The 20,868-nt window shown below is 41.6% G+C and overlaps 1 protein-coding gene across 8 annotated transcripts in view; it reads left to right on the top strand.

Annotated features, from left to right (window-relative positions):
• The window catches only part of LOC111866791 (serine/threonine-protein kinase mig-15), a 154,006-nt gene that overhangs the window by 34,899 nt on the left and 98,239 nt on the right, over positions 1 to 20,868 (top strand). For all 8 annotated transcript variants that reach the window (XM_023856055.2, XM_023856058.2, XM_023856054.2 and 5 more), the window contains exon 3: positions 8,014 to 8,070. In XM_023856055.2, coding sequence (XP_023711823.1) covers positions 8,014 to 8,070 — 57 coding nt within the window. The remainder of the gene's footprint in view (positions 1 to 8,013; positions 8,071 to 20,868) is intronic.

Below are 20,868 nucleotides of genomic sequence, written 5' to 3'. Positions count from 1 at the left end.
GTAAAATGATATTTAATGGTACGGACTGGATTCCTCTGACTCACGATAGAGGTCAGAGTCGGGCTGTTGTGACCACGGTCTGGTTTCATAAATTTGGGGAATTCCTTCACTAGCTAAACGACTGTTACTTTCTCAAGGGGGATAGCTCTGGCAAGTTAAATAGACACGAACAAAATTCCACCTGCGTAAGTTTTCTCGTGATCTAAAAGAGGGAACTTGAAGCAACGATCTTACATAGCATATCCTCCATTTGTCAGAAAGTTTCAGAAACCAGGCGTCATTTTCGATTAACTTTAATGCTTATTTTTATTATTATTTTATATTTTTTGGCGTCTAGAAAACCGAGATTAACGGCCGTGGGGATTAGTTGCGCTGACCACGTGACACCCTGTATCCTCAAAAGTTAGCAGTAACTTCGCTGACAAGCGGCGGCCGCTCAGTTTATATAGTTCGCTTGCGGACTAAAGGCCACGGAGTCGGTCAGACGGTATACTTTTTTTTTTTGGTAAATCAGCAGCAGTAACTTGGAAAGTAAAATAAGGCATGATCGTTGAGCTGCTTATCTGGCACGAGCCTGATGCTTTAACGAAACACGACATGCACACGCACTGTACGTTATCGCTTTCGTACTTCGGCAAACGACTTATGAAATGACTCTCTTGTAAACACGTCAGACTTGCAGTCCGGTAAACGGAAATACTTGGCTCCCACTGCATGATTATAATGCTCATAAGTTCTATTTCCGACGGTTTCTTGGTATTGCACACCTTATCGCTCCTCAGAAATGTGTACAGTAACTATAAAACTGTACGACAGTTTTCATTTTCGTAGTTTTTAATTCCCCATACGAAATAATGAGTATTTGCAGAAAGGCCAATATTAAGACGCACTTGAGCTAGGCATTTCCGTTCCAGGAAGGACAGTTTTATACAGGAAAGGCGGACTATCCTGACTCTTACCGCCCTCCTCTTTTTCGTCATTGTCTGCTCAGTGATCGGTGAGACTTCAATCCTCTCGAGTTGGTCGTCCCTTATACCTGCCCTTCACGTTCGGACCTTTGTGGTCTGCACCTTCATCCGCCGCTTCCTTGTAGCTGTATGGTTCAGAGTAGGGTGTGGGATTGCTCTGAATTTGAATTTGTATGGGCGCCAGTGGACTTGGGTGAAATCCACGAGTTTGGAACGGGGAAAACAAAGGTGGGGATTTGGATAGGGCGTTTGGGGTTCCGACTGCTCAGAAGGTAGGACGAGATTCTGTCTCAGGGCGACTAATGGGCCTTCCTCACACAAGGAGAGAGAAAACACCAAAAAAAACCCGCACTTCACCAACACTGTTGCTTTTATTGTTAAGTGTTCACTAGAGTTACACATTACGAGGCCCTAGCACTTGGACTTTGTACACCAATTTAACGTCCGGGAGGTTACTACTGTTACTCCCTTTGGCTACTCCTGTTACTCACTGTCCATGATTAACCGCTCTTATTCCCTTGTAAAGACTGACTGCTCTTATTGCCTTGTGTGACTCACTCCCGCTATTTCCTTCTGATGACTGACTGCTCTGGAGAGGCAGAAGTCCCGACGGTTCCGGGAACGCCTGGATTCCTCTCCTCTGAAATTTTGCTGATTGGCTGAACCTAAAATTTGGGTGTTTCTCTCATTTGCATTCAGCCAATCCCTAACCAGATCCATGTTAATTTGGGCCTAAGTACAACACGGTCCCTCTGACAGCTCTCAAATAAATGGAGGTACGCCAACGATCGCTCGGTACGCCCCTTCGAAAATTATTGCGACTCGTATCTGTCAAGTCTCAAATTTTCAAAGACTCGAACCGTCGAAGTTAAGCATTGAAATCCCCAGAAAACACAGCGGGATACTTCCTGCTCCGTTCTGGGTTTTCAAGTGACCTGCAGCTTGCTTGTCCCTCAGAAAGACCAGATGTTGTCCTTGGCGTCTGCTGGTGCTGGGGTCAATTCTGTATCATCTTGTTAACAGTAGTACAGTTCGTTTACATGTAGTACATTGTAATTAAAAATGTAAATCAACAACATTGCTGAGGTTCCTGCATGGTGCGGTTACATGACTGAGGTTTTTCGTGATTCACCCCAGGCTCTCCAGACGTGCCAGGAGAATATATCTCCGTTAGGTCACGACAGCTTCTGTTCAAGTCCTGTCCAAGTATTCACCCTTCATCTGACAGCTTATTTCATGTCCCATGCAGTCATCTTACCATTGGACCCAGTGTGGTTTAGGATACTGACGGCGCCGTAGAATGAACCAAAAAGGGCAAGAGAATTGTTGACAGAATTAAGGCAAATTAAATGATTATTAGGTTTGAAAGTAGACTTTTCCCCACGATGTTAATAAACTGCTTGGTTTTAGTCCGCAAGCGAACTATACCGACCGAGCGACCGCCGCTTATCGGCGAAGTTAGTGCCAACTTTAGCGGATAGAGGGTGTCGCGTGGTCAGCGCAACGAATCCCCACGGCCCTTAATTTCGATTTTCTAGACCGGAACCGCTATTTCCTTGAAATAGCTCCTCAATTATCCTCACGAGGCTGAGAGGACCCCGTTCTATACCCACTACTACTAAGAAAATCTGTTAGCGCCGGGAATCGAACTTGGGACCTCTGGATCTGTAGGCGGGACCTCTGACCACTAGACCACAGAGGCAGTCCCACACGAAGTTAATACAGTATTTTAATTTTAGCAGCGATAAAATTAAGTTCTCGTGAGCCGCTGAATTCTGATCAGATTTAGTTAATGAGCACCGTCATAACTTTAGTAGTTTTAAATTAGGTTTAAAGATTTCATTTTTTTAACTCAGTTAATTGCCTCGGAAGGAAAGAACGCTTCCACACCATAATACGTATATAGAAATTTGTGTGCGTTATATCTGTCGTGCAATTTAACCGGAGAAATTATAATAGTGAAGACTTCATTAAACGTAAAGCTGCTTGAAGGGTAACTACAAACTAGAAGAAACGCAGTGTGGCAGGTCGTGACTAGGCTCTTTCCTTAAATTTGTATTTAGTTTAAGAAACTTGCTCATGTCAGTTTCTCGCTACCTGGGCCTCGAATTGTGTGTGGCACAAACACCAAGCATTCAGCTCACTTGGAGTCCAGTATCAAACTTTCGAAGTGTATTAATGAATTAGGCTACGTGGAAATCCCCAAAGGAATTGGGATTCGGTTCCTGGCAGGGGCCACGTGTTTTTCTTTTCTTCACTGCGTCCCTTTCAGCTCTGAAGCGCGTCCTGCCTCCCATCCACTAGTGTTTTAGGCCCTTTCCTTCGGGAGGTAAAGCGGGATGGCATGGTGGTGCCCACTCACGTCTCTTCAGCGCTAGGGTTAAGAATAAGTGGAGCTGTACCTTCACTCCCTCGTACGTTTTCATGACATAGCGTTTGATTTAGCATAGGGACAACTTTAGTGCCTTGTTTCTTGCCTGGTATTTAGGCTGATTTCTCCCCCCCCCAAATGTCATTTTGAGTGTAATGTGCGGATGGAAGTAGAAAGGAAGTTTATACTTTTTGGTGATCTCTTGAACACCATATTTCCTACAGCCCTGTCTTTGGCCATGAACGATTCGGGAAAGATGGCTATGGGGGCATCTCTTCATTGGTTTAGGAACTCCTGACATTTCATGGAAATACAGGTCATAATATATGCTGTAACTAATGAACCTGTATAGCTGTTGAAGTGACTACATTATGAGTATGTCTGCAAGTGTGACATTAACGCCCTTATTTGCATATACTTATATAGGCCTAGGCCAAAATGTGAGCCTCTGCAGTTTGGAGGTGAATAGTAAGTTTACTGGCATCGTAGTAGTTAGTTTTCACATTGACATATAAATCCGACCACGTTGGTGTAGGAGTAACACTCTAGAATTGTTATTGGGAGGTGCTTCGCTCGAATGCCCTCGAGATACCGGTTATTTTGAAGTTTTTAGTGGTTTTCCCCACAAGAAAGGTAACATATAAACCATTATAGCTATCCGCATTAAACTGCAAGTGATATGAAAGTGCAACAGCGTACATATTTTTTGAGTATTTTATATGTAAGTTTTGAGGTTTTCACGACGATGACTATGAAGAAAGTCGTCTGCTGGGATCTGGCGCCATGTATTCTTGGTTTTAACCGACGTTCCTCCGAAACATCGGTTAAAACCAAGAATACACGGCGCCAGATCGCAGAAGACGACTTTCTTCTTTATATTTTATATGTTTGAAAAACATTAAAATGATCACTTCTTGAAGCTTGAGACCTTATTTTTCTACAGAGGTGTAAATCACTAATTTGTAATTTGTAGATCTTGTTCGGACTGATAAGCTTGTTACCATGTGTTCATACACATCTGTAATTTTACGGTTAACGGTGATCCCATGTGTCATGTACAACACTTTGAGAACCTCTCGAAGACATTTAAACGTATTCTGTTCCTCCCTGATGACTTCTTATCGTGCCATATGGAGCATCTTTTTATAGTCACTTTGCGAAGCTTTTACGTGACATGACGGCTGGGGAGGGGGAACAAATGCAGTAATTATGAGATCCTCTCCATTTCCTAAACACTGATTGGTTTTGAAGAAAGTCGTCTTCTGGGTTTAGGCGCCGTGTATTCTTCGTTTTGGCCGACGTTTCGGAGGAACGTATCGCCTCCATCTTCAGAGCAGTTGAATGGCTTGGAATGCAGAGAGTAGTAGCTGTAATGATTGGTTTTATTTCAGTGCAGTTGCGTTCCGCTTCCCACGACCACTTCTGCACTATTGTCTTGTGTGAGTAAGACGACTTTCTTTTCGTCATATCGGGGTTACTAAAACACAGTGCCTGAGAAAAATATAGCGTTTCGTGGAAATAAGAGCGTTTAAATTTCAGTCCAGCGCGGTAAGATGCGTGCATTGTCAGCTTCTATATTTCCTTTCATCGTTCTCAGCTGGCACTGTCCCATAGATACCTACCCACGGGCTGCACTCTACAAATGTTTCCCCTCATTTTACCGAGACTGATATCCGGCCTGCAGTGATCAGATCAGTAATACACAAGCAGTCGATTAAAGATCGAACCCATAAATAAAAAAAAAGTTTGCTTAAATGTTACCAGATCAACAGTGCTTAAAGAATCAACCACTTAAAAGTTTGCTAGATTGTATCGTTGTACGATCAAGGAGTCGTAGTAATTGCATACCTTTGCTTAATTATTAGTTGTCGTGTGAAGCATGCTGAAAAATTATACGGAATGTTTAATACTTACGTAAAGTATTTTTTTTTCTCAGCGATATCCGCGTTATTTTTAAGAAAAGGAGAGCGTTAACGCGTAATTTATGGAACGGAAGGGTGCCCCGGAGGGCCGCATGCAGCCCGCGTTCCCCCAGTTTAATAGTTCTCAATGAGGCCGTCTTGCTTTTGGGATTCAAAGCTGACTTCTGAAACTGTATTTGGCAGGACTCCTTGGAGAGGGGGTTTCTCCATCGCAGAAGAAGACATCACAGGAAGACGGGGACATGCATGCCTAAAGTGAGATTCGAACGCTTGATCCCAGTGTTCAAGCGGTCAAAGACTACGCCTTATATTGCGCGACCAATATGGTCGGTTTTTGTTGAGTGTACGGAGAGGTCCAATATAAGCCTTAATCAATCCCTAAATATTATTATTATTTATAATTATTAGAGGGGGTGGGTTTCGCCATGCACTTAGACCAGTTATTTGTCCATTGTGCGTCCCCCTTTAATTTCTACTGTCGCCGTACCCTACCGGTACTGGTGCGTACTATCAGCCCCGTTCAGCCAACGAGGTCGGCCGTCGGTGCCTGATATTTCCCCAATTACCAGAGGCATTGGAAACCACTTGGGCGGGAAATTGTTGCCTAATGAGGATCTTTTACGTGCGGTAAATCTACGACACGGGACCCACGGCTTGAAGTCCGTCCCGGAGGACTTGTTTCCTGAATTTTTCCGCCCTTAAAATTCCACGACCTCCGCCGGGTTTGAACCCGCGTACCTTGAGTCATGAGGTGGGAACGTTACCCCTAGACTACGGAGGCCGTTATCCCTAAATATTAAGCAGCCCGAATTATTTTATCAACTCAAATTGTTTTACGCTGTAAAGCGACACAGAATATGAGATCCGTGACGTTGGAGGTACATTTCACGTCGTCAGCTTGGGATCTAAAACATAATGTGATATCTAGGGCCCGGATTTTTTTAAAATGCATATGCGCATATGCAAATGCATATTTTGAGGGTTTTTGGTCGTTATTGCATATTCTAAACGTAAGAGCATATTTCTGCATATATGTTTGAAATTAAGGATAATTAAGGATGAGACAACCGATTTATGTGGCCGATGCATAGCACATTTCGTAGTTGTTAAGCTACATCCAGACGAACCCGGCAACCCTCATCTTCTTGCTTGCAAAGTACTAGAGAAAACCAACCACAGCACAATAGCAAGATTTGTAAATGATTCTCCGCGACTACTATGGCCATCTGAAATTGAGAATAATTGTTGTAAGGTGCTTGTATTACCCACAGATGCAAGCTCCCTATATGTTGAAAGCAGCAAAGGCCTTACAAGTATTTTATCCTAATCTTATACACGTAACCTGTTTAGCGCACGGATTACACCGTATTGCAGAAAAAATACGCGCACGGTTTCCAGCTGTTAACGATTTAATTGCAAGTGAGAACAAACGATTTCTGAAAGCACCAGCTCGTGTCCAGTTCTACAAAGATTGCCTACCTCAGGTTCCTCTGCCACCTGAACCTATCCTAACTAGGTGGGGGACATGGATATCCGCAGTTTCATTTTATCAGGAGAATTTCAATCAAGTAAAAGAAGTGGTTACAAAACTTGAAGATGAGAATCCATGTGTCCGTGAAGCACAAGTGATACTGTTTATCAAGATGTGAATTTTATCCATGCACATTTTTCTGCAGTTTCAAAAGCCATTGAGAGCTTAGAATCTTACGGTGCACTCCTTCACGACTCACTTGAACTCGTTCAGAAAGCAACTTGCTCACTGAATTCCGCATTAGGCGAAATTGGAGAGAAGATTAAATGCAAGTTAGAAATGGTGTTGAATTCGAACCCAGGACTAAAAAAGATTCAGTCAGTTAGTACTTGAGTGGAATTAGGGTATCTTTGCCAGATGAATGTACCGAACCTTCGGCGCCATTGTATAAATACTATCCAGTCACGTCACTTGATGTAGAAAGATCATTCTCAGCATGTAAACTCATTTTGACGGACAGTAGACGCAGTTTGTCTGCAGAAAACACTGAAAGACTTCTAGTGGCCTATTGTGATGCTTCTTTCGGCAGTGAATGATACGTGTAAATAGGTGAGTCTGAATAAAGTGACCTCTCTTCTTAAATGCATATTATTTTATTTGTGTTACATATTTTCCTGCTTTTTAGCGCATATTTTAAGTACATAGAGATCCGGGCCCTAGTGATATCATATGCAGAACACGTCACGCCGAAGAGTTTTTCATTTTGGAATCACAGATATTTTCTTCTTTTGGTATGTCCTTACAGATAAGCTCTCGCGCCGTGACATTTGGAGAATGCTAAGCATAAGGAAATTCCAGCTGCTAGCACATCCCATGGTAACTTCTTACGTATGAACGAAATGATCATTAATCGAATAACGCAGCGATTCTCACCCGGTTTAAGTTCTTATCGCCTGTACTGAATTGTGAACCTCATCCACCTTAAAAAGGTATTCATGCTAGGCAGAATTTTGTGTGGTAAATGCACCATGCCGATGACGAGTAGTTATGATATTGGTTTACCAATTATGAAAAGATAATACGAATTTTACGACGAATTCTGCAGCTTGTAACAGTTTATTAGCGGACACGTGGACACCCACGGGTTTCAGAAAATTTTTCGTAAACATTTCCATTTGAATACTTTTGTTTGTGGGAGATGCTAAACATTGTTCAAGTACGTATGTAATCTAAATACACAACTATTGAAGATAGGTATTACATGCAGTTTTTCTGTTTCAGGGTCGACACACGAAGACTGGTCAACTTGCCGCTATCAAGGTCATGGATGTTACAGAGGTCAGTTCCTATATTTGCTTTGACAGGTGTTACTATTTGCAGCATTCCACACGCATTGCAACAGCTTCAAGGGAGTTAGCAGTTAACGCATTCGCTTTGCTATTCATATTGCAAGAACCTGTGCTATGTAAACATTAATTTTATCCGGAAATTTTCAAAGATTGTAATTATTTAGGTTATTGCCTATAATTTTATCCAGTATTCTTCTCTCAAATTAAATCTGTAAATAGATGAAATTATTTGCGATCATCAGTGTGGGTTTCAACGTAAAATATCTACTGATAAGATATTTTACCTTCGTTAGATACTGTAGAAAAAATGGGAGTACAATGAGACAGTACATCAGCTATTCGTAGACTTCAAGAAAGACTATGATTCAGTTAGGAGGGAAGTATTGTACAATATTCTGATAGAGTTTGGGGTGCCAACGATAAAGAGCAATCAGCCATTGGAATGAAAAAAATGTTTTCATTTGGTGTGACTGGATGTCTTGTGGACGTCTGCTTTAAGACCATTGAATACATCGATTTGAGAAAGAAGGTTTAAACGTTTTTAGCACCGTTATTGTAAGTAACGTTTTGAACTTCGTCTAGTGGAGCCTACACCAAGGCTGGGCAAAAGTACAGTTCTTGAGAGCTTCACATCCGGCTTGCGCAGATATTGTGAAAATTTATTTATTATACTGCAATTGGGTTTTAGCCCGGTGGCAGTAGTACACAGTAGGACACAACAGACAAGTAACACACATTACACTAAGTGACAACACGTTCAAACAAAACACAATACACAAAACACAACAATAAGGACATCCTACCACAGTGAATACAAACCAAATACGATTAACAACTACAATAATTACAGAGAAATACAAACAACTGCAACAAATACGACAACAACAAGGACATCCTACCACAGTGAATACAAACCAAATACGATTAACAACTACAACAATTACAGAGAAATACAAACAACTGCAACAAATACGACAACAACAAGGACATCCTACCACAGTGAATACAAACCAAATACGATTAACAACTACAACAATTACAGAGAAATACAAACAACTGCAACAAATACGACAACAACAAGGACATCCTACCACAGTGAATACAAACCAAATACGATTAACAACTACAACAATTACAGAGAAATACAAACAACTGCAACAAATACAACAACGATTACAGAGAGAGAAAAAATACAACACCCAAAACACAAACAAAAGGAAACCAACAGTCATGGATGCATAATGTCATTTACTTCACTTCACTTCACTTCACTTCACTTCACTTCACTTCACTTCACTTCACTGCAATTTTTTTCTTTTTAATTATTTCCACCCCAACTTCACTTCGCCTCATTTATCACTTTCCTAACCCTATGCCTAAAGCATCTGCAGGTAGTTGCTTATACTTTCAATATTACTTTAATTTATGTTAACTTTTTTTAAAATTAAAAAGCTTGCCCGCAGTAATGTGAAGAGTAATGGCTTCAATTATACATACGGTACTTTTCGGCTTATTAGAACATCCTTAAAACATGTTGCGGTCTGCGTTCCGTTCACCTCTTTCCGGCCAAGGAGAGCAGTTGCAACCCCAAATGCGGTCCTCCGTTGTAGAGTTCGCCCACTCCTGGCCTAGACATGTCAGACTGTAATACTGAAGAGATGCAAGATCGTCGCTGCTTATTCGTAATCCTCTAGTTACAAAACAGCTTTCACTGTTGCGTAGGAATGCTTACCGTTTGTTCGGCAGCATATTCTTTCAAAGCCAAAACGTTTTGGCTCAGGTTTTTGCCCCTGAGCCTTAGACATGTCTTCCAGGGGTCTGCGGAACAGCTCGAAACCCGCGTTACGGATGCTGTGTTCAGATTTTAAATATATTCAAATTGATAAGAAAGATATTCCTTTGTTTCGTTGATCAGAGACACTCGTTTGATAACAGTTACCCACAGGAAGTTCTCGAAACATTTAATTTATTTAAAGAGGGGATATAACGTCGTATAGTCCGTTGTAGATCAACCGACGTTTTTCAGAAATACAGTAGAACTTGGTTATAACGTCATCAAAGGGACCTAAAAATAGTGTCGTTATAAACGAATGTCGTTGTAACCGAAATGGGCACTTCCACAGTAGCCTTATGTTAGTCACGTAAAAATCTACCAAAAACCGAGTTAAAATGTTGCATTTTTTAGTGAAATACGTAGTTAAGTACAGACTAACGTAACATTAACGTGGAATTGCCCAAATGTGTAATATCAAAGACATATTACAGCGCTTTTCACTGACAATACACACAATATTTCACGAATCACTTTAACTTTCTCTTCAATGCTTAAAACTTTCCTTTTCATTGCCATGTTTTCGCTACTGCACTTCTCTGGGTTTAGGCAGGAACACTATAGGGTAAGTAGACAATGTGAGGTCCTGTTAGACGAGATTCTAGGAAAGGAATGCAGTTAACAACCTGCCGCGTCCTCTTGCACTATTCACGCAGTCCCACCCCACACCCTTGTTTTCGCATAAAACCCACGCTCCTCTTGCAGCCCGCGGTCGTATTCTTCCAGGACAGTCACGTCAGCAAGTAGAGAAAGTGAGGGTGGGCAGACACATCGAACTTTCCCACGATATCAGAGAAATTCAGGAATGAAAATGACGTTACATACGAGGTTGATGCATTTGTGCATGTCGTACTAAGCAAGGTATAAAAACAGTTGCTTTATGAGGAATTAGTTCGTACCATTGAATATTTGACGCAGTAGACAAGGTGTCGCAGAAACCGATGTTGCTATAACCAAGTTTTACTGTATATTCAAATTGATAAGAGAGATATTCCTTTGTTTAGTTGATGAGAGAGACTCGTTTGATAACAGTTACCTACAGGAAGTTCTCGAAACATTTAATTTATTTAAAGAGGGGATATAACGTCGTATAGTCCGTTGTAGATCAACCGACGTTTTTCAGAAATATATGGGTTCCATCTTCAGGGTGAAAGAGTAAATCAAGAAACCAGCATGAAGCAGGCAACGTTCCTTCGAAACGTCTATTCATGTTATTGTATCCTATAAGATAGAACCCTTCATAGCCACTGCGGTGAGAAATTCAGATCCATCAACTTATTTGCTGAACACAGTTTTAGAAAACACTTTACAGTAATTATCGGTCAGCTTGTATGAATTATTTTAGGTGTGTGCATCTAGCGATATTGCTGCGTTATTCTAATGCTGGTGTGCAGTCTGTGTTGCGGGCCGGCGCCTCCCTGCAACAAACGGCTTCAGCAGAAAGTTCAACGTGACGGCCACCTGTTAATGATTAGGGGTCTGTGTTGGGGAAGACGAGTACGGTCGTTGTTGTATCAAGGTCTCTGACCTACAAAACCTGTTTAACGTGAATCAGTTTTGTTTGAGGCGATACATACACTGCCTCATCTCACGTCGCTGTATTTCCTCTTCGTCGTATTCTCACACACACGGTTTCTTCTTTGATTCAGAGTTTCCTATTTTATACTGCCTTCTCCGTTTTTTATTTTATATTTAAGCCCGTTTTTGGGATCATTTCTTCCCTGGAAAGTCCCGTTGTTCGGAAACATTAAAAACTGAAATGTTAATTGTCCCAGGACAGTTCACAACATCGCTGGGTGTTTATTGAATTCGCTCCTTCCGTTCTGTACGCAAGAATAAATTCGAGATCCGCGGAGCAGATTTTTATGAAATTTCAATTTGGAGAGTTTTAGTAAAACCTGTTGATGCATTCAAATTTTGGTTTAAATGGGTGAAGCGACGGGCACTTCGCATGAAGTCTACATGCATTTCTGTGGACATCTCGGGTGTTAAATATTTATTGGAGCGGAAAATGTTTCGAAACGACGTTGTAGATGAAAATGAGGTACATGTTTTATGTACAATGTACGCTTTCCTATCTCTTCGATTTTCTAAATAATTAAAGAGCACGGATGCTATGCGTACGTTTCATAAGTTTCATATTCGGCACTCAAACTGTGGTCTTTCGAACACAGTGAATTTGACTGTGGCCCGTTATGCACCACCACAGTTAAATTAAGCTTCTCTCTGAGTTTATAGGACAATACACATACTCGTTTAAATGTAATTGATCATACTTCCGAAGTCCTTTTCTCTTTATGATATTGCTAAGTCAGTTTCCACGAAAGGAAATGTTTCAGTTGTTTTAGCGAAATATCACTATCATAAATTCGATCGTTCTAAACTGCATCCAACCGAGATTTGTTTTATTCTTTTCATGTAGTAATGTTATATTTTAGCGTCCTGTTGCACTGATTTAAGTCCATGATTTATTTAATCCGTCTTGCAGTGCATACATTCATTTATCTCCTTCTTTCCCTCGCACTACATGTTTCGGCATAATAATGCCATCTTCAGGTGCTTACTTGTCCACGTCAAACCAGTTCATTGCANTGTGGTATCCTGAACAATTTTAATACTTTTAACGTTTGACAATGTATATGATAGATACATATTTTAGTTATTTTAATGTGTGAACATGGCATGCAATGAACTGGTTTGACGTGGACAAGTAAGCACCTGAAGATGGCATTATTATGCCGAAACATGTAGTGCGAGGGAAAGAAGGAGATAAATGAATGTATGCACTGCAAGACGGATTAAATAAATCATGGACTTTTCATGTAGTGCTTTAGTAGAGTATTGTACGGCTTTATATATAATGTTATTTTAACGTGTGTAATGACAGTGGATAGTTACATGTGAATTTATCGTTTGATTAATATAAGCGAAGAATTAATTCTGATCTCATTCACTCAGTTTGTGTAAGAAGACAACATTTAAGTTATAGAACATTAATTCCCTTCCTTAAAATAGCAACATTTTCTCCAATACGTAGTTTCAAGAACGTGAATGTGAGCTTGAGAGCACCTCAGTGATCTAGTGGTCAGAGGTCCTGGCTACAGATCCAGAAGTCCCGGGTTCGATCCCCGGCGCTGCCAGAGTTTCTGAGAAGAAGTGGTTCTGGAACGGGGTCCACTCAGCCATGTGAGGATAATTGAGGAGTCATTTCAAGTAAATAGCGGCTCCGGTCTAGAAAACCGAGATTAACAGCCTTGGGTATCCGTTGCACCGACCACGCGACACCCTCTATCAGCTAAAGTTGGCACCAACTTCAACAAGCGGCGGTCGTTCGGTCGGTATAGTTCTCTTACGGACTACAGGTCACGGAGTTTGTCGTTTTTTATCGAATGTGAGCTTGTCATAATGCCTCTTGAGAAATGGGTATTCGTGTATTAGTTTATACGTTGTTAGCACCTCTTCCAATATTGATTGGCCTGTTACCTATATACTGTATACTTTGTTATGTAGATCTAAATGTTGGTTTGTCCCATTTTATGTCTGAGAAAAGCGAAATGGAGAGGAACGCCTTCAGAACCCGGAAGATACGTATTCCAACCATCTTTACACAGAAGCTATATCACTTACGAGCGGTGAACTTTACTTATGATTTCAGTATAGATTTTCGTAATTTTAATATTATCAGACATAGCCCCTACCGCGACCCTACCGTGTCTGTGGTTTTTAATGCACATGCATACTTTAAATACTCACACAATGCGACAGTTAAGTTCCCGAACTGACGCTATTACGGTAATACTACTAATGCCATCTATCGTGGATGAACGGGAGTAGTTAGAACGTTCATTTACACATATATGATATGCAAGCTTCAACTTGTTTGGTTAATGCGTATGAGGATTCAGTTGTTTTGGTGAAGGTAGTTTTTTTCATCGTGTCGAAGGTTTCAAAATGCACCAAAGATCAGCGATTGAGTTTTGTTTAAAATTAAAGAAAACAGCTACTGAAACGTTTGAAATGCTGAGAAGTGCGTACGGTGAGGAATGTTTATCGAGAACAGGTGTGTTTGGATGGCATAAAAGGTTCAAAGTCGTTAGAAGATGATGAACGCAAAGACCGTCCTTCAAATTCCATAGCAAATGAATCGACAGAAGTTATTCAAAAGTGTTTGACCGAAGATCGAAACAGGGATCTGTAAAGAGAGAGCACATAAGATATTGGTCGAAGATTTGTAAAAGAAGAAATTGTGTTCTCGTTTGTTAAAGCCCGATCAAAAACTTAAACGCGCTGCGTCATCTGTTGAATTTGTTGAAATGATTGATGACGATATAAATGTTTTAAAAAGGATTGTTACTGATGATGGAAGTTGGTGTTACGTATAATATTCAGAAACAAAACGTCAGCGTGCAGCTTGGTTGAGTAAAAAGAAACCGAAAGCTCAGAAAGTGAGGATGCAAAAATCGCGGGTAAAAAGAATGTTGACTGCATATTTTGATGCTAATGGTATCGTTCATCACGATTTTGTGCCGGAAAACAGACTGTAAACTGTAAGTTCTATAGAGATGAGATTAAGAGATTGATAGCTCGAGTTCATCGCGGTACGCCTGAGTTTCAGGAAAGTGGGTCGTGATGTCTTCTGCACGACAATGCACCGGCGCATTCTTCGGCCGTTGCCTCCGAGTTTAGGGATCCCCGTGTTATTCAATCCACCCTACTTCGCTGATTTAGCGCCGGCGAACTTTTGATTTTCTAAATTAAAAATTACAATGGAATGGACTCCTTTTGAGGTTGAAATTTCTATTGCAAAATTGAAAAGTTATAAATCGCCAAGTAGTGATCAAATGCTCCCGGAATTATTCAAGCAGGATGTGAAATATTACGTTCTAAGATCCGTAAGCTAAGTGATTCTATTTGGAATAACTAAAAATTGCCTGATCAATGGAAGGAATCTATTATTGTACCAGTTCACAAGAAGGGTGATAAAACAGACTGTAGTAATTATCGTGGGATATCACTGCTTTCAACTTCATACAAAACTTTTTCCAATATTCTTCTCTCAAGGTTAAGTCCGTACATATATGGAATTATTGGGGATCATCAATGTGGAATTCGACGTAACAGATCAACTGCTGATCAGATCTTTTGCATTCGTCAGATACTGGAGAAAAAAATGTTAGTACAATGAGACAGTACATCAGCTGTTCGTAGACTTCAAGAAAATGTATGATTCAGTTCGGAGGGAAGTATTGTACACTATTCTGATAGAGTTTGGGGTGCCCATGAAACTAGTTAGGTAGATTAAAATGAGTTTAAACGAAACGTAGAGTAAAGTCCTTATAGGTAAACATTTGTCTGATAATTTTCCTATCCAGAATGGTCTAAAACAAGGAGATGCTTTATCGCCACTGCTTTTCAGCTTTGCTTTAGAATATGCCACTAGGAAGGTCCAGGAAAACTAGGTGGGACTGAAATTAAATGGGACACATCAGCTGTTGGTCTATGCGGATGATGTGAATCTACTGGGTGAGAATATAAATGCCATAAATAAAAACACACAGACTTTAGTTGACGCAGGTAAGGGGGTTAGTCTAGAAGTAAACACAGAGAAAACTAAGTATATGTTACTGTCTCGTCACCAGAATGCAGGGAAAAATTATTGTATAAAGATACGTAACATATGTTTTGAAAATGTGGCACAGTTCAGACATTTTGGAACGACTACAACAAATCAAAACCTGATTCAGAGGAAATTAAGAGGAGATTGTGCTCGGGTAATGCTTGCTACAATTCGGTCCAGAACCTTTGTCTTTCGTCTGCTGTCCAAAAACAAAAATTATAGTATACAAAACTATAATTTTGCCTTTGGTTCTGTATGGGTGTGGAACTTGGTCTCTGACATTAAGGGAGGAACATAGACTAAGGGTGTTTGAGAACTGGGCGTTTAGGAAAATATTTTGACCGAAGAGAGATGAAGTGACAAGTGGTTGGAGAAAACTGCATAATGAGGAGCTTCACAACTTTTACTCTTCTCCAAGTATAATTAGAATGATCAAGTCAAGGAGAGGTGGGCAGGACATGTAGCACTAACAGGGGAGAAGAGGTATGCATATAGGATATTGGTGGGAAAGCCAGAAGGAAAGGGGCCACTGGGAAGACCAAGGCATAGGCGGGAGGACAATATTAATATGGATCTTAGAGAGATAGTATGGGATGGTATGGATTGAATTCATCTGGTTCAGGATAGGGACCAGTGGAGGGCTCTTGTGGACACGAGAATGAACCTTAGGGTTCCATAAAATGTTGTGAAGTTGTTGAATAGCTGCGCAATTGGCAGCTTCTCAAGAAGGCCTTAGCCCCTTGAGTGAGTGAGCTAGCGAGCGAATGAATGAAAGGGACGAGATCTGAGGCCGTTTCATTGATCCGATCGACTGTAACGAGATAACGACGGCGATACGGGAAGAAGCGTTTTTTCGGTCATTGGTTTCGTCGTGTGAGCGACGGAAACGGGCGGGGACTATATTGAGTGATGTTATTGTCACGTATCCGAGGTTCCATGATGAATAATAACGGGTTCTGGATTTATTAGCACTTTCGTTTACAATCTCCTATTCACTTTCAATTATAGCTCTACCGCTAATCCACTTCATAGATCCATTGCCTGGTAACGGATTTATCACAGGAACTATCACTTCATTTCACTATGAAGTTTTCTTGCCATTTTCTGCAGTTGCCAATTCCGAATACTCGACCCAATTCTCTTCCGACTGCTGTTCCATACTCGTACAACTACTGCCAGCTTCGGAATTGGGTACTCCTATAACCACTTTGCACGGACTCAACGGAAAATACAGCCTGTTTTGTTGACGAAGGATGTTTACCGCGCCATTGCCTGGCAATAGACGTCCTATAGTTGCGTGCTCGTTTGTTGCGGGGATGTTTGCCGACCCGTTGCCCAGCAATGGATTTCCGTTCGTTGCTATTGCGGCTTTCAGGCGGTGTTTACCGAATCGTTGCCAAGCAAATGGTCATATTCGTCACAGTATTAATAAATATGGTTATCTTTTTGTGGTTTTTTGTGGCCTCAGTTCGGAAACTTAATTGTCACACTGTGTGCATGCATATGCACGCGTTTCAGGCCTATGTGAACATCGCCTGTCGCTGTACAAGGTTTCACAAGACAAATTCGGCTGCTGCTCTGAAGGGGAAAAGCCAAGATTTTGCGCAGTCGCAAAATTATTCCACCATTCATTAGAAATAACCGTAGATAAAGATGTATATTTATTTATTTATCCTTCAGTGTAATTAAAGAATTTAGACCGCGCCATAGCTCAAGCGGGTAGTCTCTGGCTTCCCACCGCGGCGGCCCAGGTTCGATCTTGGGTCTGGTCAAATGGGATTTGTGGTGGACAAAGTGGCGCTGGGGCAGGTTTTCTCCGAGTACTTCGGATTCCCCTGCCAATCTTCATTCTACCAATTGCTCCACAGTCACCCTCGCCTTATCATCAGGGGCTGGTACAATAGACCAGAAGTGGCCGCAGTACAAGAGACTTACTCCCACCCCACTAGCAATAAAAAAAAAGAAGTGAAGAATTTAGAGAACATAAGTTTTTCTTTGGTGTAGTGTCAGCAACTTATCCTGGCGTTTATTTCATTACTATTAGTTCTTAACACATTTGGCCCCATGTTGAGCAAATAAATGAATATAATTACTGTGTATGGCTGGAACATGTGCTGCAGAATCCCTGGAATGCTTTCTGGTGCACACGCAAAGAACGAAATGGTGAAATCTTTAGTGGCTTAAGAATACTGTTAATAGTTTTAAAATCTACTACTCGGTATGTTAAGAAATGCTTGCAGATGGTTTGGTTGCATGTTACGTTCCTTGATTTCCAGACACGTAAGACGATCCACTTAACTAGCGTAGAGATGCTAAGCTGCTAACAGTGCGTTTCCATTATCACGTTTAAATTTCGGAACACACTCTGAAAGAGCGAACAAGGCCAAAAATGTTGGAACAACTTTTGAAGAAGCGACACTTAAGTTTGTTACAAGATATTACGTTTTCTTTTTTATTGCATTTTTGCTCTCCCTATCACGAGAAATGAATTTGAATGCGTCATATCTCATTGTGCGAAGCGTGGCGTTGATAAAGCCGAAAGCAACTCAACTGCGCACTGTCCCATAATTGGAGTATGTTGCAGACATTTAGATACAGTGATGCGATCAATTTAATCGGAATCAAACTTAACGTTATATGAGCTTTCATTGACCACCGATAGGTTAATGAAAATAGGTATAAAACATAAAACAAACACCGTGGCCTATAGTTCACAAGCTAACTATACCGACCGAGCGACCGCCGCTTGTCGGCGAAGTTAGTGCCAACTTTAGGGGATAGAGGGTGTCGTGTGGTCAGCGCAACGAATCCCCACGGCCGTTAATTTCGGTTTTCTAGACCGAAAGTATAAAACATATAAGAGGTAAAAAGATGCTATCCCCGTAGAGACTGTGGAGGCCCAAAGGGTTGTGAGACGTCAAGGTACCCACATTTTCTAGACAGTCGGCTCATAGATAGCGATGAGGTCAGCATTACATGTCGACCGCCCATTACCCCCGGGAAGATTCCTGGTACGCATTTACTACAAGCCGGATGGTCGCGGGTTCGATTGCCTATGAGGTTATTGGATTTTCGATTGACCTAATCCAGCCGCACTTTGGCCCTGGGTCGACTCAGTCTCTAACAGAAACTGCTAACAGGGATCTTGCTAGGTGTAAAGGGTGGGCGGCGCTTAAGGCTGACAATCTCACCGCCATCACTGAGCCGATTATCTAGAAAATGTGGGAGCTTCGACGTCTCACAACTGTGTGTGCCTCCCCGGCCTGTTATGTGGTATAAAATATATTCATATCAAAATTCATTACCGAATACGTTCAGTTCAGCGTGTAGATACTCGATGGTGTTACATTAGGCAGCCGTAGGATTTCCTAATGGTACGCTGGTTCGAAATCGGTCAACTTTGGTATGCGCATTGTGGTTATTTTGTAAGGAGGCGTGTAGATTTTTTCGTATTGTGACGAATAAGACCATTGCTAGATAACGGTTCGGTAAACACATTCCCGGGGTTACGCAGTCAGCGTTGGCAGGACCTCCGGTGCTGGGTAGCAAGTCGCAAGGCACATTTCATAGCAACGGATAGAAACAATAACAGTAATACACGAACTGTTAGTGTTCGAGTTCGAGTTATAAAAGAGAGGGCATTCGTGGGTCGTCAGTCATAAGAGAATTCAGAAGTTGAGTGTTCGCGGCGGAGAGCAGAAGCTGAAGAAGTGACCTGTTCGTAAGTCAGAACTAAGTCAGTCACAGTGGAAGAGAAGACATTTGTAGTCCAGTAAGAAATGGAGCGAGTCTTAGACAATCATTGATTGTGAGCTGTTATAGTTGACTGTAATTGTAATAGAAGTGCTAATAAATCCAATCATCCAATCCAGAACCCGTTACTGTTAATCACGCAAACCCCACTTCCGTGACAGTATCGTGTCCAGCGGTTTACATCGTAATGATTTGTCATTCTTTTGGAAACATTATTGATGTTTATATAGACTAAAATTAACTGTTGCTGCCAAATAGTGCAAAGGAAATCATGTTTTAAAACGAGAACATACGTGTATGAGCGATTATGGACGGGGTTTGGATTGGTGATTTGATTCATTGACCACTTATACACTCAACTCGTGCCCTTTAGGCCGCGCCATAGCTCAAGCGGTTAGTCGCTGGCTTCCCACTGTAGCGGCCCGGATTCGATCCCGGGTCTCGTCAAGTGGAATTTGTGGACAAAGATGTGTAGATTGTTAAATTTACAGAAATTTGCGTATCCTGACATCGGATTTGCGTTTCTGTAGTACCTCTGATGTAGCAGAGGCTACTTGTCGTCCAGGCCCTCGCCTTCTGAACTTCACTTTGCGCAGCGTCTGCGATTGCCGTGGAAAATATGGATTCCTTGTTGTTGTCGGATGTAGAGAGGTCACCATGAAAGAATGTCCACGGACGTAAGCTATGACGATAATGGTGGCCGTGATGACGAGCAATGGGTCGATTGAAAAGGCTGCTGTGTGTGGAGTAGGTGGAAGCCGGTCGTGATATAAGGAAACCCGCATAAAAGAGAATGTAGTAAACGAAGTGTAAGCAGCATACCTGTTTTAAGAGTCGTTCGAGTCTCTGTTATGTTGCACGTATTCTTCGCCTCTTGTCGGAAGCGTAGAGTTTATTTTGAGGTCGGAATATATCAGAGTCCACTTGGTTATTGTTGTGTTTTTACGGAGCCAGCAAGCAAGTCGCTCCTCCCGAATCCTACTCTCGGTATATGAGTTCATATTATTTCGACACATAAGTGCCACGTCATAGAGTCATATGAAGGGAATCGAAGCAGCCTCAGTGCATTAATAACAACGGTATTACATGAAGATGGATGGTCAGCTTAATCCTCCGATCATTTCATCGCCGAAGAGACTCTGCTACCACTGGCCGGAGGAGTGGTGGGCCCCAGAAGTGGTCCGAAAATGATTGAAAAAAGAAAGTAAACCCCTGACCCTAACGGGAACTGAAACGTCTTAATTCCAGCAGATGCTTGCGTAGGGTGACCATAATAAAAAAAGTTATTAAATTGGACTGCATAAGGCGTGATCAAAGCAGATTTTCTAGAAAAGTGGACGTGATATACACTGAAGTGCCAAAAGTCATGGGATAGGTACCTAGTATCGTGTAGGACCCCCTCTAGTCCGGCGAAGTGCAGCAACTCGACGTGGCATCGATTCCACAAGTGGACGGAAGACATCTGGAGAGATGTTGAGCCATGCCATCTGGATAGCCGCCCACAGCTTCCTGGTATTTATAGGCGCAGGATTTTGGGTGCGAATGGACCTCTCCACCACGTCCCATAAATGATCGATTGGGTTCAT

The sequence above is a fragment of the Cryptotermes secundus genome, unplaced genomic scaffold (assembly GCF_002891405.2).
Source record: "Cryptotermes secundus unplaced genomic scaffold, Csec_1.0 scaffold384, whole genome shotgun sequence".
Taxonomy (NCBI): Eukaryota; Metazoa; Arthropoda; class Insecta; order Blattodea; family Kalotermitidae; genus Cryptotermes; species Cryptotermes secundus.
Note: the sequence above shows the minus strand (reverse complement) of the source record. Positions and strands in the feature narration are given on the sequence as shown.